Source organism: Actinia tenebrosa, unplaced genomic scaffold (assembly GCF_029948245.1).
Source record: "Actinia tenebrosa isolate PJP-AT-01 unplaced genomic scaffold, QUT_ActTen_1.0 PGA_scaffold16__25_contigs__length_10494907, whole genome shotgun sequence".
In the NCBI taxonomy this organism is placed as follows: domain Eukaryota; kingdom Metazoa; phylum Cnidaria; class Anthozoa; order Actiniaria; family Actiniidae; genus Actinia; species Actinia tenebrosa.
In genome coordinates this window covers 7067652-7094689 of record NW_028292576.1, presented here as the reverse complement: position 1 = coordinate 7094689, position 27038 = coordinate 7067652, and the positions used below count along the sequence as shown (strand labels likewise).

The following is a 27038-nucleotide window of genomic DNA, read 5'->3' as shown; positions in this document are numbered from 1 at the left end:
GTTGATAATTTTTGTCGCAATCTCGTACCCAGAACCTGCGTTTCTTCAGGCTAGAAGAAGGCTCTTGATAGAGAGAGAGAGTTTTTGTCCTTGTTAGATATTCAATATGTGTTGTGCTTAGTAAATTACGAATCTGCTCTGCTCTGCTCTATTTTGTCAGTCCTATAGCTTGTTGTCGTTCTATGAAGAAGTCGCTTTTATCAATTAAAAACGACACCTACAGCACAACCCACGCACAATTAACTTAATTTCTTCGGTCTTATTTTTCTCGGCCTTACAAACAAAGATTAATCAAATAGAAAACATAGTTACTCAACCTCTCAGGGATTTAAAGTCTTACCTAAGGCTTAATTTTATCATTATAACAATTATAAAAGCTATATATGTATCGCAAAATAAGCCCTTCCACTTAAAGTCTAGTGCGCGCTCAACCGAAGTTCGCCAAAAATAGGAAATCTAAAATGAAATATAGAAACAAGTTTTAATTGTTTAAAGAAAATAGAATCCAAAAACCTTTGCATGAACTTATCTTTGAGGAATTGAGGGTTGAATAGCGGTAGTTTATGAAATAAAAAATAAAAATAAATTAATTAATGGAAAATATATTAGCAGTGGTTCCAAAGAGTGGCTCTCGTTCTATTGTTATAGTTTACTTGCTTCTCTTATCTATGGGATTTCGGGTTGGAATCCTGGATTCGCCATCATATGTGAGTAGAGTTCGTAATGAGTTTTCTCCGCGTTCTTTGGTTTTCTACCTTCCGCAAAACCTATACGCTAAATTCCAATTCGATTTGTGAGTTAGACATGCCCTGACTTAGATCCCAGAGTTTGTTTCAAGGTTTGATTTGTGAGTTAGACATGCCCTGACTTAGATCCCAGAGTTTGTTTTAGGGTTTGATTTGTGAGTTAGCCGTGCCCTAACTTATAGTTCAACCCAGTGGTTGTTTCAGGGTTTGATCTGTTCGTTAGATTCACCCTGACTTATAGATCAGCCCATAGGTTGTTTCAGGGTTCGATCTGTGCATGAATTATCCATGCCCTGACTTAGATCAGCCCAGAGGTTGCTTAAAGGTTTTATTTGTGAGTCAACCGCGTCCTGACTTAGATCAACCTAGTGCTTATTTCAGGGTTCGATCTGTTCGTTAGATTCACCCTGACTTATAGATCAGCCCAGAGGTTGTTTCAGGGTTCGATCTGTGAGTTACGCTCACCCTAACTCATAGATCAACCCAGAGGCTGTTTCAAGGTTTCATTTGTGAGTCAACCGCGTCCTGATTTAGATCAGCCCAAGGGTTGTTTCAGGGCACGTATCGAGGAAGATTTACGAAAAAGATTTCAGGGAAGATGGATAAGCCGCGGTTTTGTCGTTAGTACGTACTTTAGGACTAAATAGCTTTTTTGTTCAGTTATGCTTTGTATCACCATCTTAGATCTCCGGCCCGTTTTTATCTTTACTAGCAATAGATTGTACTGGCTTGCATATAGTCGCAATAAAACAGTATTTAAAAACGTCAAGAGTTCCGCAATGGCTGCCTAGAACATGCAGTTCCTATACCCTATATACGCGCTTTAAGCCTAGTTTTCGTAAATATTTTCTTTAATTGTGTTTACTGCGTGTTGCTTTTATTTTATATTCTTCTTCTTTGCTTGCATATGTGATAGACTCATCATGACGTAACTCGGAAAAAATATCGGGGATGATATCCCACAATTTTTGATATACTTTTTATCTTGTATAAATGTACGCCTACTTGCAAGAACGTTGTCATACAAGAATAGAACATTAGTAATTTAGTGAGAAAGGAATTCATTAAAAAACAAAAGAAAAAGTTCAGCTTCAGTGATCTTCTTTTGTTTTTTAATATAATTCCTATCCCACTAAATCACTAATGTTCTATTTTCGTATGACTACGTTCTTGCAAGTAGGTGTATATATACTTGTATATATGTACGAAAGAGTCAATGATTTTGCATATGGCTTTCAGTTAATTTTTAATCTCCTTTTTCTTTTTCTCTTTCTTTTTTGTCTTTCTTTCTTGATGAAATTAAGTTGAATATATATGAGTGAAAACACAGTACACATTTTTGCTTTCGATTTCTTGTTGATTTTAAACATTTATTATTTATATTTTTCGATTGCTTTGCCTTTTTAATTTGCTATTTTGGATGCTTTTTTGTTAAACTTTTCCCTCGTTTTTATACATTAAATTCTACGTCGCTTTACCGACGTCAGTAAGCATGTTGTATTTATTTCGTTTACCTAATAGATACAATGCCAATTTTACTTTGTTTTCTTTGCGCAGAATTATTGTGTGCGTATGTGTTTACAATCATTTAATTATCAGACTACCTATTGTTGTTTATTTTTTAAATGTTTTTACAATATCTATTACCTTTTGTTTCCACACGTAGAGATGGCATTTTCATTCAGCCTGTGAAGATATAAACAATCAAAGTCGTTCATTGTTCAATATAAAAGGGTAATTCACTTGTAAAAATGGCTAACTACCAAATCATGACTAAGAGAGAAATATAGACAAAATAGAAAGGAAAGGAAAGGAATGGAATGAAATAGAATGGAATGCAAAGCAAAGCAAAGCAAAGCAAAGCAAAGCAAAGCAAAGCAAAGCAAAGCAAAGCAAAGCAAAGCAAAGCAAAGCAAAGCAAAGCAAAGCAAAGCAAAGCAAAGCAAAGCAAAGCAAAGCAAAGCAAAGCAAAGAAAGATCTAGAAAGCCAAAAGAAATATAACAAATGGGACGGAATGATGAACATGAAGCTCACAAAAGTCTCTATATCTGTAACTAAGAACAAAATCCTTTTCTCAGACAAAGTCGATATAAAAAATACATTTAGCGAAATTTAGATTGTCATTCAAAGCTTCGCGTCAAAGAGCAGTCCAAATTAAACGACAATTGAGTTGAAGAAAGAAAAAATAAATAAATAAAAAGCTGTAGATGCTATAGAATGCCATTATAATAAATGTTCTTATTTTTCGCACCTAATATAGTGCTATTTATATACTTAGCTATCTATTTTTAGGATTCAACTCGGTCTTCCCAAATCCATTTCTATATGACTATATCAACTACTGATGTGCGTGAAGTAAACCTTAGACATTACGAAAGAGTAATCCGACTTTGTGAAGTCATGCAGATTAATGTTTTAAGAGCGAAAGCTTAAGGCTCTAATAACCATACTCGAGCTCTTTTAAAAAACCTAATTGAAAACAGGTTGTCTAATAGGCTTGTCTTGTCTAGGAAAATTTCGCTTTCAAAAACATTAAGAACATGGAATTGCTATTAATACAGTAGTATATTGGTTTTCAAACATTCCTTTTCATGACTTAAGAATATCTATTACGCTCTGCAACTTATTGCATGCGAGCACTCTACCCACAGTATAGACTTAAGCACCCAGATTTATATATCTATAGTATATGTATGTATATATACATGCAGACATTATGATACTTTTGTATATACATAAAAGTATTTTAAGCGGTATATTAGAAATTATGGATATTATCTCTGATATTTTTTCAGTAATGATGAAAAGGTAAATTATACACCGTGAAAAGATGAAAAAACGTACTGACGTTTCGGACCTATTGGGCACTCTTAGTCCCAACGGGATTAATGAACGCTTTACTTTCAACTAACCTTTTCTTTTGTCTTTTGATTGTTTGTTTTTGTTTCCTTGCCTACCTTGCTCTCATTGGTTTCTTTTGTCTTATTCTATCATATATACACTCCTTTCTACCACTTCTCTCTTTTACTCCGACGAAGGACTAGCGTCCGAAACGTCAGTAAGTTTTTTCATCTTTTCACGGTGTATAATTTACCTTTTCATCATAACTGTTTCATTAGAAACACCGACGCAGCTCACACTAGTTATATCTTGATATTTTTTCAGGAAGCCATAGTGATAGGCAACCCGAAAAAATATCAGGGATGATACCACATAATTTCTGATATACTTTTGATATACTTGTATATATGCACAAAAGGATCAGAATTTATGTGTGTGTGTGTGTGTGTGTTTGTAAAGTGAAGAAATCACACGACCATATTCGTTCTCTACAGAACTGTTTCGTGAGTCAGAATCTTTCACACACACACACATATATATTTCGTCCTAAATAAAGTATCGAGCACTGTTCTACTGGTGATCGACTATGCACAAACACACACACACACACATATCACATATATCACACATAATCCTTATGCAAAAAAGTAAACGGGAAAAAACGGATGGAGCTTGACTCTTAATGTTGTGGGCGCGCAGGGTTCGAATACTGTATCTGAAACCATCTTAAGTAAAGCCGTTTGCTGGTTCTTTCCTGTGTCTTCTCCGGGCTTCTCCGGGTTTCATACCTCTTCAAAAAACATTTTGCATATATAAACAGTGGTTTTGCAATTCTGCAAATTCAAATATATCAAAACACATACATCATATAGAGACTTATTTGCTTATATCTAACATTAACACTGTACACCATGACTATATTTTAACGAAAAAATGTATCAAAACTTTATTAAAACGATTTTTTAGTTAAAAATTCCCAGAACACGCCCAACATATTGATATTTATTTTATTTGCAGAATTTTTGCAAAGCGCCGTATAAATAGCTAATTCCTCTAGGCGAATAAGGTAGCAAAATGTCAGCAATCCACACACAAAAAAGAAGAAAATGGTTTGCCTTTCGAACCAAAGTGCTTCCTGTTATGAATCATTTAATTGTCTCAACCAACACACGTAGAAAGAGCTTTACGAATCGGCGCAATAATCGGCGAAATTCAAAGACATTTTTTATCTAAAGAAATCAAAAACCTAGTGAGTTTTCCGTCGTTGCTCATTCACTAATAAAATGCTTTTGTTTGTACAAAATGATTATTTCTCGGACTTCTGAAATCGAGACAATTCAGTTCATTGTTTGAAGTAATTTAGCGACAATATTTTGTTGAAATTAATCAAATGTTATGAATGAAGTTTTGAACTTGATGCTAAGCGAGCCATTTGGATTAGGAGGTACGAAAAATGAAACAATCCGAGCGATAAGGCACCAGGTTTGATAATCAATGGAAATCTAAAGTGTTTTGGAGAGCCTAATTGGTTTTCTAAAAAAACATCACTTTGAAGAATTCTAATTAAGAACCTACATGGTCAACCGATGAAGGAAATTGACGTCACGAGGCTCATAAAAGCAATCGATGTTACTTGGATGTTCTTAGAACCTGGTTGACATCCTTGCGAGCGACATCTCTGGGTTTCGAGTTTCATTCTTAGGTATTTAAGGAAGAAACTTTCTTAGAATCGAATTTGGCATCGATATAGCTGCACACCGCTTTTAAGAAGCCGGCAGTTTTTGGATACAGTTTATGGTTTGATTTCAAGTTCCCAGGAACCGTTCTTTTCGTCCTTCAGAGATGAATTTCTCTGCCAACAGCACTACAAATAGCACCGGTTTGGGCCCAAATTGTGAAGTATACACGATGACCACTTTTTCAAAAGTTAGCGAAACGATTGGGTACTTGTTGGTCCTGATATTTGGCGTCATAGGAAACACCCTCGTGGTTGCAATCGTCTATAGGAACAGATCAATGAGGACACCCGCAAATTATTTTATTGCTAACATGGCTATCGCCGACTTAATGGTGCCCATATTTCTAGTCCCGAAAACCCTGGCACACGTTTACCATGGCAGGAACGCGTGGCTGATAGGCGGGACGTTTGGAGAGTTTCTCTGTAAATTTGTTCCATTTATTTACGATGTTTGTCTTATGGTGTCCATCCACAGTCTTGTGCTTGTAGCAGTCGAGCGATTTTACGCTGTTATGCGCCCTCTGCGAGCAGCAATCAGAAGCACTCGAAGATGTATCGTGATAATTGTTTCCATCTGGCTTCTTGCAATGCTTTTTCACGGCTTTTATTTCTACGTCCATAGACTCTTCTATCTGGGGAAAAAAGCATTTTGCTACATCACGTGGGAGCCGCTCGACTACAGGCAAACAGTTGAGAAGATTCACATTGCTATTATGATCCTCTTCTACGCCTTCCCTCTCCTCTCAATAACTACCCTCTACTGTGTAATCATCCTCAAACTTAAACGACAACGAATTCCCGGAACAAGATACGGACACATGATTATAAACCGACAGAAGCGAGTCGTCAACACGTTTCGAATGGTAATGACGGTGGTTTTGGCGTTTTTCATTTGTTGGACGCCATCAATAGTTTTTACATTACTATGCTTCCATCACTGGGATTGGGAAGTGCCTTGTGACATACTCTTCCACGCTCAGCTAGTCGTGTACATGATGGCTTTCTCGAACAACGCCATCACCCCGTATATCTACTTCGTCTTTAACGAGAATTACAAAAACGGTCTCAAAGCCTTGCTACCCTGGTACGAGAAAGCTCGGACAGTTGGTTATCCAAGAGGACATCTAAGCCATAGTACTAATTCAAGCCTAAGATCCACCATCATGACAACAAGAATTAGCTTCAAGAATAGTGTGGAACAGATAGCTGAACCCTCTCTTATGGAACAGCCGTCAAGAATCGAACCTCTTTCCTTGGACCAGAAAACTTGAGCGGAGTCGCGAAAAATACGTGGTCAAGAATTTGGCGCAAGCTTCCTCGTCTGCATGGTGAAAAATAACGCCAAACTTTGGGCCAAAGCAAAGATGTTTTTAACATAACTAAGACTGAAACAATCCTACTCTGATAGATTTCTCGGCTACAGACTACAGCCCTTGAAAAGCAGAGAACTTTCACGGCGCAACTGACGAAAAGACCATGGAGCAAGCTTCCTCGTCTGCATGGTGAAAGACACTTCCAACCTTTTGGCCTTAGCACAGATGTTTATAACATAAACTGAGAGTGAAAAAATCCTTTCTGGATAGATTTCTACAGACTATAGCCCTCGAAAAGCAGAGAACTCTCACGCAACTGACGAAAAGCGACCAAGTTTTAGAAACATGTAAAAAAAGGCGTTTGACAATAGCTTGTTAAAGTTTCTTCTTTAGATCCTTGCCAGGCTCTGGTCCTATAGCTAGGGATTTGGTAGGCATATAGTATTCACTAGTAAGTATAGTGTAAAAATAAGTATTTCAACCGAACAGGAGAGATAATATATCGAGTAGGCTTAACAAAGATCCAATACGGAGTATTCTTTCTATCCGACTCTTATTTTTCATGAGATCCTTGAAAACCTGTTTTAACTATATTTTGAAATTTGAGCGCAATATTAGGAAGTTTTCCAGAAGGTTCATTATATTACTCCGAAGTCGTTAGGGTCTTCAAGGGAATTATAAGGATATGGTTTTATAAAGATAGGATGTTAGTAATCCACGGGCAAATTAAACGATGCACCATCTGTCGACGTATCTAGCCTTGTTGACTGGAAGAACAGTACGCTTGAGATGCCCTTGGCTGTTCGACTGAAAAGTTGGTCTTGTAACTACGGATACGAGTAATATTTCAGTTTCATTGCGTTTCATATGACTGACTAGGCGCCTGACTGCGAGGAAAGTCCAAAACCATACTGATTGGAGTAAAGGGATCGCTGGGAATGATTGTCTATTCCCGCATGAGAGCGATAGGCTTAAGTAAGTAGGTTCATCGTGGTATACGTAAATCGTAACTAGAGTCTTCTAGAGGCCAAAAACATATTTTATGAATGAACTATTTTAGCAAATATAATGAACGTAAACTTCGTTCAGGCAGGGTGGCCCTTTCATCGGCCGGTATCCATAAGGGCCCTACGAAACAATACATCTCTTTTCGTATGAACTATAGATACAGAATACTTTTCTTTACTTTTTCCTTAATGCAAAATCCTTGTCTTTAGTTTTGCCTTAAATTTCAACACGTAGCATTGTTGTTGTTGTTTTTTTTTCGGTATTTCATTCAGCCGGTCAGTACTAAAAAACTTTCGATCCAGTAATCTTATATTCTTGTTGTAATAAATCTCTTTTCAGTCTTCTAAATGCAGAATGCTTTTCTTTACTTTTGCCTTGAATTTCAACACGTAGCGCGGTTTTTTTTCGGTATGATTTCATCCGGTCAGTACTCAAAAGCTTTTTTCGATCTAGTAATCTTATATACTAGTTGTAAAAAATCTGTTTACTTCTAAAAGAAAAATGCTTTTCTTTACTTTTGCCTTGAATTTCAACACGTATATTTGTTGTTTCTTCTGTATATATTAATAGTCAGTACTTAAAAACTGTTTCGGATAGTCGCATATACTAGTTTTACAATTGCCACTCATATTATCATGACGCTACTGAGATGGGATCTGATACCAAAATCCCTATGAACTTTACAGACATTCCGTTTTGAGCGGACAAAGAAGCAATATAGACACATGAATACTGAAATGTTAGATTTGTTCATTTGAATTGTACTATTTTTGTAAGATTATTATCATAAGCACGTGAAAGGATTTTGAAACGATTTACAAGGACATATACAAGACACATTAAGTGCAAACGCTTAAGTAGTCCTTTCACGGCCCTTCAATTTAGCGTCATATTTTTATTATTTTTCAAACTTTTCAATAATCTAGTCATCGATTCGACCATTGCTCAGCCTGAGTTTATTTTCCAAATTTTGTCGCGGCACCATAATCGATTCGTCTTAATTCCCAAATCTTTTTTTACTTGATTTTTTTTCCAAAAACTTCCCAGTTATCTTACTAGTATTAGATTCGACCATAGTTCTTTTTTCGCTTTCCAAATTTCATCCCTTTTTAATCATCCCTTCAGCTCTCATTTTCCTTATTTTTCAACTAAATCTCGATAATTCGTCAAAAGCCAAGCATATATATTCTGTCTTTTTAAATTAAACTTTCGTTTGAATCAAGTCATCTCCCGGCTCTTTCATTTTCATTTAGTTTATTAAATACAGACTATTTTTCCTCTTTTGCTTTTACGCACTCGACAGTATTAGATGGATCGAAACAACACTGTTCTATAATAAATCAATACATTATTAATATATCATAATATCTCTAAAAATAAAACATAATAATATCACAATATATCTTATATTTCATTCTATCGAGAATATCAAACTTTTCTCTTTTTAATTTCCGATAGATTTAGAGTAAGAGTTGCACCTCAATCCTTAATTACTTTGCAATTAAAAAAATATAAAAAGACGTCTCTTTTGAAGCACCAGATTTGCGAAGCTATTAGACTACAGTGTACAGAAATCAGTGAGTACCGAATTAGACGGGGCCCTTTTGGTAATCCACTCTCAAAATTTACAAAAAAGGTCTCTGAAATTGTATTGTACTCGGCATCATTAGCTATCTAGTTTCCATTCGATTTTTTTTTTAATATGTCTGAAGTACAATGTACTATTCACTTATAAATGATAGCCTGTGGCAAGGACGACAATGCGACGACTTCACAAATCACAATGTAATCAGCTTCGGATATTAGGAAAACGGCTATTTAAATTAGATATGACTTATATAAAAAATATATAATGACACATTCTCTTGTATGGTACGGCGGCTTTATATTATGAAGTTGTGTAATCATTCGATACACAAATATATTCATATCGGTATATGTATCTTGGTCAAATTTAAAAGGCATTGGAAAAAATCGTTCGATCGTTAATAAAAAATAAAACTATTACATAAAGGAGGTTGTAAAACTGAAAATATATATAATTTTAGGAATACTCTGAAACAATATTCCTCTGTACTGATCAAAGTCAGGGCATGGCTAACTCACAGATCGAGCCATTAAACAAACTCTGGGATTGTCAAAGTCAGGGCATTGCTAACTCACATATTGAACCCTAAAACCACCTCTGGGCTGATCTAAGTCAGGACATGGCTAACTCACAGATCGGAACCCTGAAACAACCTCTGGGTTGATCTAAGTCAGGGCATGGCTAACTCACAGATTGAACCCTGAAACAACCTCTGGACTGATCTAAGTCAGGGCATGGCTAACTCACAGATTGAACCCTGAAACAACCTCTGGGCTGATCTAAGTCATGGCATGGCTAACTCACAGATTGAACCCTGAAACAACCTCTGGGCTTATCCAAGTCAGGGCATGGCTAACTCACAGATTGAACCCTGGAACAACCTCTGGGCCGATCTAAGTTAGAGCACGGCTAACTAACAGATTGAATTGGATCCGGAGAAAAACGCTCGAATACGGAATCAAGGAGAGGATTCTGAAGCTCTACCCTCAAATGCCAAGTCAAATTGCAAAGTATAGGAATCGAACCTGGAGAACTGGGCAGTACATAACACAGTTGTTTCCCTGCATACACTTAGGAAAAGCTTTGGAAATTCTTCCTTTAAAAAAGTCTTTAATAACTTTTTGTTGAAAAGAAAGAGAAAGGTGCCTGTTATAAAGCATTCTAGAAATATAAATATAAATATAAAATGCATTTACCTAAATCTAATAAAGAACATATTATTTTGTATAATCACATCTGCTAATTAAGAGAATGAAATAAAGGCAATGATATTCCTGCATATTTGCAGTAAATGATTTTTAATGCGTTACGCTTCACGTAATTATCTGCAGCATGCACTCAAACACGAAATCATTATCGGTCAAAAAAATATAGAACATAGAAGCTGAGACCAAAAGGCTGGTATTCTGGGAAATGACACGATTATCCTCTGATGTATTCATTTGAGATACGGCTGAGTCAATATGAAGCATGTCTTAAAAGCCTTCATGCTTTCTGTCAGTGAATCAACGATTTATGAACATTCCATCGTGTTGTATCACTAGATAAGTGCATACTTCCCATGTACTATTTCAGTCTTACCTACTATTTGCTATGTTTTTGAACTATAACGATGATTCTGAGGGTATACATAAGTGTGTCGTTAGTGTGTCGTATGCCCACGATAGCAATTATCGATTAGCAATGGTAGGAAAATGATATATGGATTTTGAAGGAGCTTTTAGTCTGACCTTGCGTCATTCAGGAACATACAGGAACAAAGAGTTTAATGAAATAATTGGGAACGACATGAAAAGATGTGCATTAGCAACTCTACATATTATACTATCTTTAGGTGATGTTTGTTAGTTGAAAAAGAAGATGACAAAAGAAAAGCTTGAAGGCATTAAGAAAAAGATATGTACAGGGGGAAAAATCCTGCTTACTTCCTTCGTCACTCACTTTCTTTATTATTTTTTTCCTCTCCTTTCCTTTTTCTTTCCTTTCCTTTTCCTTTCTTTTCCTTTCCTTTCTTTTCCTTTCCTTTCCTTTCCTTTCCTTTCCTTTCCTTTCCTTTCCTTTCCTTTCCTTTCTTTCTTTCATTCTCTTTATTCCTTCATTCTGCTAAAAGAAAAGCTTAAGGCATCAAGAGAAAAATATTTACGGGAGGAAAATCCTGCTTTCTTCCTTCGTCACTCACTTTTTTCCCTTTTTTTCCCCTTCCTTCTGTCTTTCCTTCATCATTTCATTCATTCATTGTTTCTTTCTTTCTTTCTCAACTACTTTTTTCCTTCATTTTTCAGTCTTTCTTACTATTTCCCTTTTCCATTTTTTGAAAGCAACTCGAACGACTAACTACTTAAAAAGTTACATTACCAAGAAATTGGCTCAAATACGAAACCATACGGAAAATACATCAACAAACAAATCGATCCACACTAATCGCGTTCTTTCCGCGGTAACGTTGATTCAATTCTAAGTTCAGAAAAGCTATAAAGACCACACAGGCTGTTGTGGCTTCACCACGTCTAGCTGACAATCAGAAACTCAAAAAACATTACTCCCTCTAATCAAGGGACCAGCCATTGTGCCTAACCGAAAATTACAAACTAGAGACAACAGGGAAAACATGAGCACACGGAACAAGAAGCTCCAATTATATTTTTTAATGTATTTTTTAAAATTCCTCCCTTATTCTAGGATACGAAGAAGAACAGGTCAAGAAGAAGATGACGATGATGTCGAAGAAGAAAAGAAGCATAAAAACATGGCTGCTTCTCTAGTTAGTTAGCTAAAACAAATTATCATCAAGTTCCTGTTGAGAATCAAGAGTTCCTATTTGCTTATTATCAACATGTAGTAATTGTGGATTATTTGTGTCGGAGGAGGTTGAAACTGTGGATGTTTGCCGCCTCGGGGAAAGATACTGAGTGATGTTTGGATTGCATTCCATGGTTATCGCACGCATATTGAATTGTTATTCTAATTGTTCAAACTGCAAACACGGAGACAGGGAAGATGATAAAACGACCACCCGACTTGCGGTTATGCTATACTAATTGAGAAAGAACAATAATGAGTTCTACAGAGTTAAATAAATAGACAGAACAAAATACAACAGGAAGGTAATTCCATAGAATTAGAAGCAATGAAAATAAAAATGAATGTTTGGAAAAAAGATGTTAAATGAGGATAATAATAGAAAATGGGAGGAAGGGAAGTGAAAAGAAGAAAAGGAGGAAAGGAAAGGAAAGGAAAGGAAAGGACAGGAAAGGCCCGGAACGGAAAGGACAGGAACGCCGGATCCTCACTTCCCTGCAACACCCGCCCCCGTCCCCTGCCTGCCTTACTGGACGTACAGCGCAAATGCTTAATAGAATACAGAAGAAGAGAAGACGACAAGACTAAAATTACAACAAGACAACCCAAGAAGATAGACAGAAAGACAAGATAAAACAAGAAGACAGAGACGAAAAGAAGAAAGAAGAGAAGACAAGAGCAAGAGAAGAGAAGAGAAGAGAAAGAAGAAAGAAAGAAAAATCGAGAAGACAAGACAAGAGAAGAGATAAGCTAATGAAGACATAGAAAGTATAGAGCAAGTACTATAATCACCCCTACATAGATAAGCTGATCATCAAATGCACACTAATACTCATAAGCTAAAAATCCCATATATCCTCTAGCCTACTACATTCACGCCCTTCACACATATCATCAAATCAAACAAGAAATAAGACAATACCCGAATAGAAGACAAGACAAGAGAAGACGAGAGAACTGAGAAAAATAAATTCAAAGATCGAAAAGTTAAAAATAGACATGTTTGACTAAAAATCACTTCACCGATTGCCATTTTGTCTGGATGCATTCAGGAAAAGTGATAATAACCGGTCCATGAATCGAACCCCAAGGGAGAATCCCCAGCATTGTATGCCCAAAATAGAACCTATTCTAATGTATTTTCCTTATTTCACTTAGACGACTACTTTCATACTAACTCCTCAAGTTGTTTGAGAAGTAACTCTCGGTTGTCTGAGAAACAAAAACATACCAAGTGATTTAGGCTATCGTCTACGCTTACAAATTTAGTCACTGGTATAGAGTGAGTTATAATGATAATGATGGCCCATAATAAGGGAAATGCAGCAAGTTAGACGAGTTGCTGCAAATAAGAAACGATTTGCCTGCAAGTTAGACGAGTTGCTGCAAATAAGAAACGATTTGCTGCATGTAAGAAGATTTAAGCTTATAAAGTGCCCATGCCAATTTTGGGAAGGTTTGAGTACAATTATAACAACAAGAAAAATAAAATGATTCTTGCTATAATTGATCTTCCACCCAGGTCTTAAGTACCTTGAACACAATTTGCCGATTTCGACTGAGTTCTAGAGGTTTGCATGACTTAATTTTCTTACCTAAAAAGAATTGTAATCGATTTAAAGTATCCCGGCTATTTTTATACAGAAATTTCGAGCGATGTTTTCCTCTGCTTAATAGATTTTAATTTGTAGTGTCTGTCTTTCCTCGTCAAAGAATACGAACGACTCTCTTGTCAAAGCACTCACCTCAATTTCTCATGATAACAGACTGCCGGGCACGGATGAAAAGCCCGGTGGATTTTTTAAATTTTTAAGTGAGTGAGTGAGTGTGTGAGTGTGTTTGATAGTGTGAGTGAGTGAGTGAGTGAAAGTGTGTGAGTGAGTGAGTGTGTGAGTGAGTGAGAGAGTGTATGAGTGAGTGAGCAAGTGAGTGTGTGTGAGCGAGTGAGTGTGTGTGAGCGAGTGAGTGAGTGAGAGTATGCCAAATGTAAATCAGATACCGGTTTAAGATTTAGGAATAGAACTATAATACAATACAATACCATTGTGACGTTGTCTGAGCTTTGGCTACATTGCATAATTTTGTATTTAAAAAAACGTCCAAATTGGCACTATCAATTCACAAGTCTTTTCTGATGGATTCTAGTTTTGATCTAGTTTTCCTAATGGATTCTAGATTTTTCTATACGCGCTCTACGCTCGACTCGTTCCAAGTCGTCTATCACGTATTTCTCAGCGAAGCCGGCGCAAAGAGTCAAGGACCCTCTGTGCACCGCCGACATAGTTGCTCACGCTTTCTAGCGTTTTTCAACAAAACGTGGGCAAAGAGCGTAGAGGGCACACCGCCATGCACATGCCAAAATAATTATAAAAATAGAATATAAAATAAACAAACAAACGATTGCAAATGTGATTCTAAAAATAGCATCAAATGGTGCCTATGATGGTTACAAGCATGAATACCAGAGATTCCTTCTCTTTTTCACATTTTGACGAATTGATTGAGCTTCTTAAGTATCGCCATACATTTTCTTATAATATGACATCACAGAAACCTAGTTTGGGCTACCTGTGTTCAAAGTTGGTCCAAAAATCTTGAAAAAATTTTTACATTTATATGTCACTCTATTGCCACTCTGGTATGGAAACATTCTTAAAGCTGTTTATTTTTTAACTAGCATGAAAACGTAGTATTTGATTAATATAAAGATATAAAAAAAAGTACGAGAAACCTCTGTGACCAGGGTATGGGAACTTTTGTGTTTTCATTTTAAAAAGTGTATGAAAAAGGCCCTTGCATATCGTCGTTCGACACGAAACTGATAGTCTTTCAGACACTCCGTGACTTACATTAGAAGAGCAAAACCATAATGGCGTCTAAACTCATTAACTTAAACAATGTTTAATTTAACCTGAAGCGATATAATCAACTGAATTAACGGTCGTTATATAGCTCTTCGTTAGGAGGCATTGTTAAATATACAAAACTCATTAACATATTGGAAGTATAAACTTTGATATCTCCAAGATGCATCACTTAAATAATATGAAAGTATTTTACCATTCAACTATTCACTTCATGTAAAAATATTGATATATGAAAATATTGAGTTAGAGGTGAAGGGCGCTTCGAAAACCTGGCGTGCTTAAGGTCCCTGATGATGATTAAGGTCCATCGTGATGATTAAGGTCCCTAATGATAATAAAGGCCCCTAACGATGCTTAAGGTCCCTAATGATGCTTAAGGTCCCTAATGATGATTAAGGTCCCTAATGATGCTTAAGGTCCCTAATGATGCTCAAGATCCCTAACGATGCTTAAGGTCCCTATTGGCTATATGTTTTTAAATCCACCATTTCAAATAGTTCACTTCTGCTGATTCATACAATACTACAAAGATAGCATATTTTAGGACAATTGCTTCCTCTCTCCGTATAGGATTTGTAAATTAAAGATTGAACGCAGCGCGCGGTAGTGTGCGTGTCCTCAATTATTGCGAAAGCGATAGAGACTGGATACAAAGATTTATTTTATTAATCTTTCGTTTGGGTTTTCGTAAATTAAAGCGATCAAAACCCCTTCAAATTCTAATGACAATTATTGATCAATCACAAATCCTTTGTATCAGGTTTTCTTTTGAGCGCAAAATCGGAACGGCTCGTTTTCGTGCCACTGTATACTCATCTGCAGCCAAACTATGGTTTTAGTCACGGAAGCATGGGTGGCGTAGCTATGAGAGCGCTCGCTTCTCAACGATGCGACTCCGGTTTCGATCCTCGGACTCGTCTTATGTGAGTAGAGTTGTTGGTTGGTTCTCTTCTGTGCTTCGAGGGTTTTTCTCCGGGTTTTTAGGTTTTCCTCCTTCTGCACAATTCAACCTACTAAGTTCTAATCTGATCTGTAAATCTAGTTATCCCACTAAAAAAATCGTGTAGTTTTTTTATGCTTAATTTTCTTTTCTTTGAAAGGAGTAGAATATGGGAACAATAATAGAAAAGCAGGATTATGACGCCAAATGCTTGTACCAACAGTCTTTCTCCCATTTTGAGCAAATAGACCTATACCGAATTCGCTTGACTGACCACGAAACAATGGTTTGAAGAGATTGAACTTGATTCTTTTATTCATCAAGCGACCAGTCAAGCGAATTCGGGATAGGATATGTTTGTTTCAAATCTCGATCCCACTTCCTATTTCTCATTTTTTGTTTGCTTATCCTATTCTCAGTGCATAAAATCCCATTTTCCCAGCCCAGAAAAGGAATATTCCAGCTCCCATATTACCCCTTCAGGACCCTCTTCTTAATTTGCACTCTTAACTTCATTTTTGACTTCGCTTATAGAGTCATTAAACTAATGATGGACGATGGATGTCGTCCGAAATATCTATTCAAGAAACTTCTAGTTATTCTTTTTGTCTATAAACTCTTAGCCCAAAGAAACATTTTCACATCTTTGACTTCACTCTTAACGTAATTTAAATCAATATTTTGTTTCAGAATCCAGTAATCAATGAAGATAATTGTTTCATAATGATTCACCTATGATTTACACTTGACATATCTCCCGCATTACAAGTGTCACTGCGCCAACCGCCTCATTCTTATGAGCGTGGCCAAAAAGTAAAATATCGCAAAGCAGAATATTCGAGTTTATGATTCCGTGTGAAGGTCAGGACACCGAATGGCAAATGTCTTAGTAAACGTTTCTGAATCCAAACCACGTTGTATATTGTCGCTAGATTATGAAGTCAAAAGTACTGTTGATCTACCTGCTTCAGTTATTCCAACGTGGATTGTATTCTGCGTCCTTAACCCGATCACTGCTATCCCTTCTGCTTATCTTAACTTCTTAATCATTTGGTCTGTACTGGAAAACTATCATTTTCGAACAGCTACTTACTACCTTATTCTTGGTGTTCTATCGGTTGCTGACCTGTTGGTAGGACTTCTTGTTCAACCATTATTCGTTGCAATGACGGTTTGTAATATGGTTGGATGTTCATCGTTATGTGAGTTAACAATTGCTTATCAAGTATCTGCACTGCTGTGTAGCGGATGGTCGTTAGTAAGCATCTTATTGGTTAGTGTAGAAAGATATCTAGCTGTTCATTATCCATTATATTATCAAAAACGTATTACGACGAAAAGACTCATCACAGTCGTGATCATAGGATGGGTTTTCACAGCTTGTACTACTTTGACGTGTACCCTACTGCTCAATGACTCGTATTACTCAAAGAAGATAACGGGAGTTCTTATTGTTGTGCCAAGCGTTCTAGTCATTGTTTTCTGCTCTTTTAAAGTCTTTGCTAAGTCTCTTCATCAGAGAAGAACGATTGCAGTTCAGCGAGAGGCTGTCAAACGACAAGAAAACAACATAACGTACGACATCAGCAGCAGCGTCGATAACAACAGCATCAATTACAATAGCAGCAGCACCACTACCACCACCAGCAACAACGACAGCAGCAGCATCAGCAACAACAAAACTAGAAGCAGCGACGACAGGAGAAGCTCCATCAGCATCAAGAGCAGCAGCAGCAGCAACAACAGCAGCAACGACAGCAGCAGCAACAACAACGACAGCAGCAGCAACAACAGCAACATCGAGCAGCAACAACAACAGCAACATCGACAAATAAAGCAAGAGGCGAAAGACTTAAAGAGAAGTGTAACGTTATTAGCAATCATAGTCGTATCCATCATATCATTTTGTCCTATCATTACCATGCGAATTTTAGGCATCTTGAAAGGCAACCAATGGACGGTTGATTTTCGATATATCGCTCAGCCTATTGGGCTTTCGTTTGTGCACTTTCAGTCCTTGATTAACCCACTTATTTACGCATTTCGGCGGTCGAAAATTCGTGCAAGTGTGTTGAGAAATCTTTTCTCAAGTAGTTTCGATAGATTAAAACCAAACTAAATAAATGTTAGTACGGTGATATGTATTGATGGTTTTCACGGCGGCCATGTTGGAGGAACTTCACAAAAGAATTATCAATGAATTATTTTGTTATATCCTCCAACATGGCCGCCGTGTCTTTTGTTATCTAATAGACCTTATTCGTGGTTTGACAATGTTTTCCCAATTCAGCGTGACAAACCTCCAGAGGATTTATTTTCTTTTGTTTTTATTCTTCGAAAAATTCATGAGTATCCCAAAGGATACGAAAGGAATAACGATGATATCCTGACGAGTTGCAAAACAATAGCTCTTCATTCCCCCAGAGGATTGTCACGTTGAATTGGGAAAACATTGTCACACCACGAATAAGGTCTATTATCTTGGGAATGGTTGAAAACCATCAATACATGATTTTTATCAAAAAATGAAACAATTCGTTGGTGTTAGGATATGGCTAGCTCATAGATTGACTCTCAGTAATCTATTAATATAATTTATTTGCCAAGTCTGCTGACTGACCATCCATATGCTAAATACTGACTATAACGAACTTCGCATTCTTGGTTTGCAATCAATCCCTAGAGAGCACAATAACAAAAGGGATGTCCGCCATGTTGGAAGATATAACAAAAGAATTCATTGAAAAATCTTTTGTCAAATTCTTCCAACATGGCGGCTATGACGTCTATTGCAAACGAAGAATAGTAAAAAACTAAGAACAAGAAGTAGACAAGAACACAGGCAGTAATCGTTCTACATAACGATTACGGTGAAAGAAAGGGGTCGAGATCAAAATATAATCAATTTTAACATACCTATATTCATGGTTGTTTTGGTGGTTTGTAGTCAGGGCCAGGTTTTAGTCGATCTTGTGTATATTTATTAATCGTTTCCCTCCTCTACATAAGAAAAGACAAGGCTGGACACTACGATTCCTACCATCTCCATTCTTCTAGGCAATAAAACTTGAAACATCCCTCAAACTCCTAAAAAACAGCACAGTCTTGAAGCATGACAACCTTTCCGTCTAGATATTCCAAGGCTGGACAGTACGATTCCTACCATCCATCTCTTCTTCTGGGCGATAAAACTCGGAAAATCCCTCGAAATCCTCAAAACAATTTGCACAGTATTCAAGTATGACAACCATTCCGTGTAAAAATTGTACTTTACTCCAGTTTTCTAATAAAAAAACGGCACAATTTTCACTGTATTTAAATAGGAGCGAACCATTAGCAGTCGAACTGACTTTAGGGCTATGCAGCCTGGCCTCAACATGATTACTGTGATTGGCTGTGGTGCAACGTGTTAGTAACTGTTGTAAACAATGCACAACTTCGACAATTCACCATTTTCCATACATTGGTTCACTGGTCAAACACAAAGCGCTCAAGCGAGGCGCCAAGGTACTTTCAAAGGATTATTCAAATTTGAACCTTGCAACCTCGACTGAATGCTTTGTGTTTGACCAGTGAACCGATGTATGGAAAATGGTGAATACAAGAACTTTGAAATTCCACTGGCCTTCACTGCAACATATGACTTTTTTACGAGGTTGCGTTAAGGCCAAGCTACAGAAGTGAAATCAGTAGTGTAGTAGTTATAAAGTCTAAAATTGTCATTTTATAGAGTTTTTTGAAACACCAGCGTGCAGTTTTTCTCTAAAGTTACTGATGTTCAAAAGACTTAGTCAGTCAGAACGTGTAATAACCTTTAACTGAAAAAGCGCAAATATTGCTTAATTCATAGATTTGAAATAATTATATTACTCTTAAAATTTTGCGTAGTTAAATGCACAAATAGTCAATGTTCAGATCACTGAACTCCTTTTCTGGAATGGGCTTCCTGTGGTACAAATTAATTCATCGAATCAGTGAATCATAAGAATCCAATTTTTTGATATTTACTGTGAATTAAGCGAATTATCTTACTGTCAAGTCTTTCTCCAAGACAAATAACCTGGCGAAACTGTTTATTTGACCAGTTTGGAATAGAGTTCCCGAGGCTTGGATCCCACACAAACAGATCGTTAATTCGAAGAGGTCGAATCTTCAAATCTCTCATCAACACACCCAAGTATGCATCTTCTACGTTAAACATTTTTCTCTTGAGAGAAACCTGGATTAATTTCTCGATCAAATCGCCTGAGAGGAGATAAAAAGGTCCAATGCAGTAGTCAGGGTAGTAGTGCTCGTGAAACTGAGCGTAACTGACATACCATTGGTTGTTAGGCTTTCGCATTATTCGACCAAGATGCAAAACCCAGCCTGCATAGAGCTTTTGTGGAAGAGACTTCTTATGTATCCACGTGATTAAATGCGGTATATTCAAATAGATATCGTCGTCAACTTTCATCAGATACTTGGGTTTGATTTTAGAAGCCCATCTGTATCCTCCCCAGATTTTTTTGATCATATTTCTATAGCTTTCTGAAGTGTCGATTCGTAGTATGTCCCCATTGATGTAAGCCTCTCGTTCGAGCTCGGTGTTTTCTTTTTCATTGCTCGATCGTCCCACTAAAAACACGCAAAACACTTGTAGATTGTTGTTAAAACTGTTTTTAGTGTTCATAGACTTACCAGGGGTATCTGTTTTGGCAGTTCCAGCCCACGTCTCTCGAAGAACAGCTCTTCTACTTGAAGTCTTGGGAATAGAGTTGATTAAAATAAGCAGAAACACTTCTCCTTTAATGTTTGGACTGATGGTACCGTTTGAATTCACATGTCGTATTGATAATAATTTTCGAATAACTTTAGGGTAATTACCGAATGGTTGTAAATACAATAACAAATAAATGAATAAAGATAACGATATCACAACTATGGCTTTCTGGCTTGGACAAATTGCACATTTCTTTGAAGCAGTCTTCGCATTTGTGTTCGAAGACAAGGTTCCATTTGCCGACGATGTTTCTGCCATGATGGTGATGCTTCACTGGCCTCAAACTCTGCCATAAAAACGGCCAAAAGAATATTTTTTCAGCTCAAAGAACGGCCATATTCTTAACATTCGTGACTAACTCAAGTTTCCAAAGCATGTTCAATAAACATGTGACTGATTTGAATATTTTCTATACATCACTTGTACTATAAAATATTTGGTAACGCAACTGGTAAAGCGTTAGCAAAACCAAACTTCTGCCACCAAAAGGAGAGATTAACAATGACAAATAACTAATATAGAACTATGATTTTTATATCTATAAATAGATATGAAATAATAGCTAAAAGATGGTTAAAACATAGGTCATAGGTTGTAGTTGTAGTTTTAATAAATGCGCATTAAGTTCCGCTATCTGAACATAGCACAATAGAAGGATTAACACAGGAAGCCCAAAGTTAGTCTAATGGCTGTTTAGGAATATTGAAACTGGGCCTCCTGTGGTAAGTTTGCATAGTATCTTGGGTAATGGTATTTCCAAGATGGCGTCCATAACCATCGAAGATGTCCGAAGATCTCTAATCAAATACACCCCTTATTTCGGAGGACTCAGCTACTCTGCCCTGGCCTTCAACTCCATGGGGATCCATTTTCCATTTCTAGACAAGACTGGCCAGCTTATCATGTTCAACAGTACTTTATGCTTGTCTCACATTGGATTTGGTGTGTACATCTACAACCGACCGATCAACGATGTTCTGAAACCTTCCCGCTCAAGACGTGTTGTGTGGAGCATTTTTGGGAGCTGGATTATGAATTTAGGGTCCGTCCTTTGTTGGGCTATAGTCAAGGAGATTGGTCCTAAGAATAAACTAGCTCGAGCCCTCATTGGTTTAACTGGAGGTTGTGTTTTCTTGTACATAGCCACGGATTACTTGTGTGCTATTGATAAACTAAGAGCTCAAGACTTCCCTGATGATGATAGAGATTCAGGGAATGAAGATGATGAAGATGATGCAGCCTAGAGAAGAAGATATTTATATTATGAATGACAGTGACAATTTACATCTTAAAGAAGTACATGGAATATAATATCGTACGTGTGAAATATGAAAGTGAAAAAGATCTGCAAGTTTTGGTTCATTAAAAACACCTGATGAATCCAAAGACTGCAGTGTTTCTTATTAGATAATAATGGTCAGTTTAAATGTTTTTCCAACACAGACATTCAGGAACAATACAATCATTTTACATGAGAAAAAATTCAATTACTAAGAGCAAAGGAATTTTATTGTTCTGCCTTCTAACCACAGGAAGCCTGAGCAGTATTATGGGATGGGCACGTGATGGAGTAAAACCTCTATATTCATACTGCTTAGGGGAAGGGAGTATGGGTGTAAATTAGAAAAATATTAAGGCTACCTTTTGATTAATTTTTCTCGTTTTGCACCAAGGAATAGACTAGAAGTGTCTGTAACAGTGTCCATATTATCAAAAGGTCCAATTGGAATAGCCTTTCAGTGATGTGTTTTAAATGGTATTAAAGTATATTTCCCTTCAAAATTTTCAGTTCAAATGCCTCCATGAAAGAAATCCCATATTGTTTGATGTATGTCCATTTGTAATGCCCTCGATCCCATTTTCAGTGCACCCATTCTAATTTTTCAAGTAATATAAGTAAATTTGAATTCCACTTTACTTCTTTGGGAACCTATTGACGGCTCTTAAAACTACAGGGTATGTGGGCTTAGCCTCACTTGTGATGTAGGAAAACAAAAGCAGAAATTACAGGGGCAGATCCAGGGAAAGGGTGCAGGGGGTGTGGTTCGACTTTGTGCCCGAACTTCGAAAATAACCAATACTGCTTTTTGCCTTTGATTCTAAGGGGTGCACCCCTCCCTGGGTTAACTTTGTGCTTAGCACCCCTCCCTGAACAAAATCCTGGATCCACCCCTGAATTAGAATAAATTAAACACACAACTCATGGATTCTAAGGAGGCTAAGCCCTGCATACACTCGATTTTTAAGGAGTAGTCAGTTAATTTGTAACATTGACTTGGTATCAGATTTGAGTCATCATCTTTAAACATCATCAACCATTACCATGGTTGTCATTACCACCATTGGTATCATCATCATGGTAACCATCATGTGATCCTCATCATCATCATCCTTTCCAACAATAATGCAATCATCATCATCACTCTCTTAAACCATCATCAATTACCACCGTTTCCATTGCTACTCACTGATGAAGACAACTGATGTGACAGGGAAATCAGGCAACACATTGCCATCAATCAGAGTATTTAAATGTACCAAACATTTTATTTGATTGATGGTAGTCTCTTTCTTGATTTCCATGTCGCAACAGTTGTACTTTATCCTATAGCAATGATAAGAGCGATAATTCTTAGGCCCTGTTTACATTGGAGGAGGATGATCCTAGACCTAGGATCTTCCTTTCAGAAGAATAAACCATGCATTAAGTTTATATGAGAAAAGACATGTAAACTTAATTCCTGGTGCTAGGATCTTCCTATCTGCAAGACAAGAAGATCCTACTGCTGGGAATATCTTGGTACCCGAAAGAAGCCTGCCAATGGGCATGTGAACAGAAAGCAATAAATATAAAGCAAGTTGATTTGCCTGCAAGGAAGATCCTAGTTCTAAGGATCATTCTCTGCTCATGTGAACAAGGCCTTAGTTTTCCAAAATTTAATATCCACTTCGAAAATGCATTCATGACAGGCAATGATTACCATATCTGGATGTAAAGGTATGTAGCTTTACCATTTGACATCAAACAAACTCTTGCAATATTAACATTTTTATTGATTTCTTAACGTTTCATAATAGTTTTAAAATTGGAATCATATTTGCATTAATTTAACTTTTGTTAAAATATGACATTGTATTTAAAAGCCTTATATGGTGACTAAGATTTAGTTTAGTTTAGTTCCTTAGATCGCCTGTTTTAGGCTGGATTGGGTCTTGCTCCTTACTGGGAAGTATCCCCTCTCCTTTACTACACAGGGATCCCAGATGTGAAAGAAAGAAAAGCAGGAGACAGTAGCTTGCATAGAGTGCAGGAAAACACAATAATTTTGTTCTTATAATCACATGAAGTTATGTTCTCGATAGCATTTCTTTGCTTATTAAAGGTTTATATTTGCAGTATTCTACACAAACATAAATTTCACCTCAATTCTTTTGAGGCATGGCACTTCTGCTGAAATATATTAATAAGTGACTTTGTAAAAAACTACTTTGTATATATATTTTTCATAAAAATTTAATTCCTGTATTTGGCATTATCTGTAGTATTTATCAATTTTAAAACTTGTTTTCCATGTACAACTCCACTCAAAACTAAATTCTACAATACTAAGTCTAACATGGACTGGTCTGACGTTACTCAGTTACTTTTTACGCACCTCACTCAATCTTAGTCGAACCATTTTTTAACTATAGTAAAACAAAATAAGAGGTCATGAATGAAGGCAGCAAGCAGTAAAGAGACGTTTGCAATTGTCGTCAAGTTAGAACGAACTTTAGACTCTGAAAGTTTACAGGAATTCATTTGGAGTTCATAGTCACCATGCTATATGCTCCATTTTACAGCTCTCTTATCAGTGACCATGAATAATAGTTCCAAGCCGAGGCTGGAGTTGCCATGCATTATAAACTGGAGTTTTGCTATGCGCAGAAATTGGATAGTGAATGGAATTGAGTAAATGGAGTATTGTATCAACCGACTATATAAATAGCCATGTTTTCTGAGAAATGATTGCAAACTGGCAATATGAAAATAATATATTACAGTGTGGAAACTCGAACCAAGAACACCTCAAGGTTAATTTTGGACATTTATCAGAACTATCCAAACACAGCTCTCTGTAGAAACAAAGGAATCAAACATTTTTCAGGTGCCATCCAATCACAACAAATGGTGAAAAATCTTTAGATGTTTTATTTTTAGCTCACTAAAAAAACTTATGAACTCCTAGATCACGTCTTAAAAAGTGGTAGTATGCAAAACTGTGGCACATAGCGCAAACTTTTAATGATTTACAGAAAAAATCGTTCATTGACGAAGTAGCTGTCACAAAATAAAACTAATGGCCACAACAACACAAGAGCCTCTGGAATCGCACGAAAAAATGTTTGAACCTCAATAAGAATCTGGCTTCTGATTGTATCATTCGGAAAATGTTTAAAAAACACTGAAGTTTTCATGGTTCGAGTGTTTTCACTGTAATGGTATGAAACAATGAATATGGTATATAATAAGTAAATATTTTAATATGTTTGTCTGTAGCCCAGGAATTTTCTCTAACTGCTGGTGCTATGTGAAGGCGATGTCTTTGAATAGGATAGATATAAAACTATATAATACTTCTATAATATTTTTCGCAAGAATTCTGGTGCTATTACTAGGGAATATTCCTAACTTGAAATTTTTTGGTGGCAGGCAAGCATGTTACAGTAGCATAAGACAGTGCAACTGAAATGTTTGATGACATCGTCGCAAAAACGAGGACTTGAAGTACGTTTTGTCAAGGGAACAGCACTGATAGCTGTAGTAGGGAAATATCTCTTCTGGAACATGATTTGTTAACCAATATTACCGATCCAGTGACCGCAGAACCTCTAGACAAGCTTTGTAACAGAAAATATACTGATCCTGTTTAGGAGATAATAAAAATACAGATTATTTAAAAAAACCTTATAATTTAAACAACTTGTGGGAACATTTAGTAAAAAGAAGAGGTCCACGTATAAAAGGCTTATTAGTAACACAGGGAGCCCGGCTCAGAATTCAGCGTGAACTAACAACACGTATCAAGATAATATAAACGCTTCCTTTGTTACGAGAAACGTATAGTAGAACATTCTGGCATTGTGAGGCGTAGAAAAATGATACTGTCACTCTTCTTGCATCTTACAGCGCTCCATCTTTTTTCATTTTGCACAAATGATTAAAGAAACAAAAATACTTCAATCTTCAAGCAAGAACGCCTCAATATATTCTGCTTCTCAGTCTCTGTCGCCATCTTGAAAGGTAGCCGTGCCTTTGCAGCGAAGCGAGACGAACGGTGAGCTTGCAATGATAGAGACGTGAATAACTTTCCAAGATGTTAAAAAAGGTCTCTTTGATTCCAAGCTCACCGTTTGTCTCGCTTCGATGCAAAGGCACTGCAACCTTTCAAGATGGCACAGGGAACTGTGAAAGGGACTGTATCAGACGTTGCGCGCTTTTGTTTCCTATATACTTACTTTGGTTTGTATCATTCCATGCCTTTGTTCACGAAGATTACGAATGATTTTATCCACATCAAACTGAAAAGAATAAACAATTGGTTTCACATTCCTATGTCTAAAGCAGTCTAGGAAGATACGAAGCGATGCTGGGAAAATCAAGTACTCTTTGGACAAAATAACTACGATGCGAGTGTCTTTTTTCCTAATGGTTGGGGAATAAGGAAGCTATGCGCAACAACGAGCGTTTATCGCATGCGACATACTGGTCCAATAACTAAATTACTTCTCAATTGTGGGGGATGAAAAGAAAAGAATCCGTGCGCGCGGAATCCTTACTCCTTAACGCTCGCTCGCTCGCAGACACTGGATAAGATTAGATCCAGATCTGAGCAAGTGCTGTGGATATTACATCATTAAGTAGCTCAGTAAATAAACAATTTTGCCTGGATAAAAGGGCGCCATATCCAAAACAAGACAACCTTTTTCTGAAGGATTTATCATTTAGATCACATTCTCTTACCATTAAGTCCCTTTGCATCAAGCCAAGGCAAACATCTACTGTGATCAGGGCACCAGTCCTCCCTATACCAGCACTAACAACCAACAAGACATGTCAGTAACTAATCCCCATAATAGTGCTTTGATCATTAAGAAATAAAACAGTTTATTTCGTTCTTCGTTCAGTATTATAAAATAACTGTTATAAATCTTGCAATCTGATTGGTTGGGAGAGCGTGTTTTATGAAAACACACAGCACACACTCGCCCCTTTGCATTTAAAATAAAGGTATTAAATGGAGCACGAATTCAAAAGGCTGTTGTATTACAAAGAAATAAATGCTACGTTTTTGCTCTCCGCACAGCTGCCTGTGCGCACAAATAACATTAGCCCCGTGCTCTGTTCACTAATACCGCACAGTTTTCGACAAATCAGAGCGTGCATACCGAGGT

The 27038-nt window shown here is 36.9% G+C and overlaps 5 protein-coding genes across 6 annotated transcripts in view; 2 read left to right on the top strand and 3 right to left on the bottom strand.

The window, feature by feature from the left end:
• The window catches only part of LOC116302171 (QRFP-like peptide receptor), a 37711-nt gene extending 18753 nt beyond the window's left edge, over nucleotides 1-18958 (bottom strand). The window contains exons 1-2 of the mRNA XM_031711393.1: nucleotides 18758-18958; nucleotides 2394-2432 (exon numbers count right to left, since the gene is read on the bottom strand). The gene's annotated coding sequence lies outside the window, so the exon portion shown is untranslated. The remainder of the gene's footprint in view (nucleotides 1-2393; nucleotides 2433-18757) is intronic.
• On the top strand, nucleotides 5258-12464 carry LOC116302170 (QRFP-like peptide receptor). Its single transcript, XM_031711392.2, has 2 exons — nucleotides 5258-7614; nucleotides 11915-12464. Exon 1 carries the CDS (start codon nucleotides 5431-5433, stop codon nucleotides 6595-6597), a length of 1167 nt encoding a protein of 388 aa, XP_031567252.1. The 5' UTR covers nucleotides 5258-5430; the 3' UTR covers nucleotides 6598-7614; nucleotides 11915-12464.
• Nucleotides 18959-19091: 133 nt separating the features above from the next.
• Nucleotides 19092-21072, bottom strand: LOC116302174 (beta-1,3-galactosyltransferase 5-like). The gene has a single exon (XM_031711398.1). It carries the CDS (start codon nucleotides 20859-20861, stop codon nucleotides 19821-19823), a length of 1041 nt encoding a protein of 346 aa, XP_031567258.1. The 5' UTR covers nucleotides 20862-21072; the 3' UTR covers nucleotides 19092-19820.
• A 272-nt stretch (nucleotides 21073-21344) lies between these two features.
• LOC116302179 (uncharacterized) lies at nucleotides 21345-22385 on the top strand. The gene has a single exon (XM_031711404.1). It carries the CDS (start codon nucleotides 21365-21367, stop codon nucleotides 21845-21847), a length of 483 nt encoding a protein of 160 aa, XP_031567264.1. The 5' UTR covers nucleotides 21345-21364; the 3' UTR covers nucleotides 21848-22385.
• Nucleotides 22386-23636: 1251 nt separating this feature from the next.
• The window catches only part of LOC116302178 (tyrosine-protein phosphatase non-receptor type 13), a 63704-nt gene continuing 60302 nt past the window's right edge, over nucleotides 23637-27038 (bottom strand). For both annotated transcript variants that reach the window (XM_089031296.1, XM_031711402.2), the window contains exons 50-52: nucleotides 26608-26680; nucleotides 26103-26165; nucleotides 23637-25509 (exon numbers count right to left, since the gene is read on the bottom strand). In XM_089031296.1, the coding sequence (XP_088887422.1) occupies nucleotides 25450-25509; nucleotides 26103-26165; nucleotides 26608-26680 (196 nt within the window). In that variant the 3' untranslated portion in view covers nucleotides 23637-25449. The remainder of the gene's footprint in view (nucleotides 25510-26102; nucleotides 26166-26607; nucleotides 26681-27038) is intronic.

Bases quoted from the DNA above. Each gene is read 5' to 3' on its own strand.
- LOC116302179 (XM_031711404.1), top strand. From the start codon at position 21,365: ATGGCGTCCATAACCATCGAAGATGTCCGAAGATCTCTAATCAAATAC.
- LOC116302174 (XM_031711398.1), bottom strand. From the start codon at position 20,861: ATGGCAGAAACATCGTCGGCAAATGGAACCTTGTCTTCGAACACAAAT.
- LOC116302170 (XM_031711392.2), top strand. From the start codon at position 5,431: ATGAATTTCTCTGCCAACAGCACTACAAATAGCACCGGTTTGGGCCCA.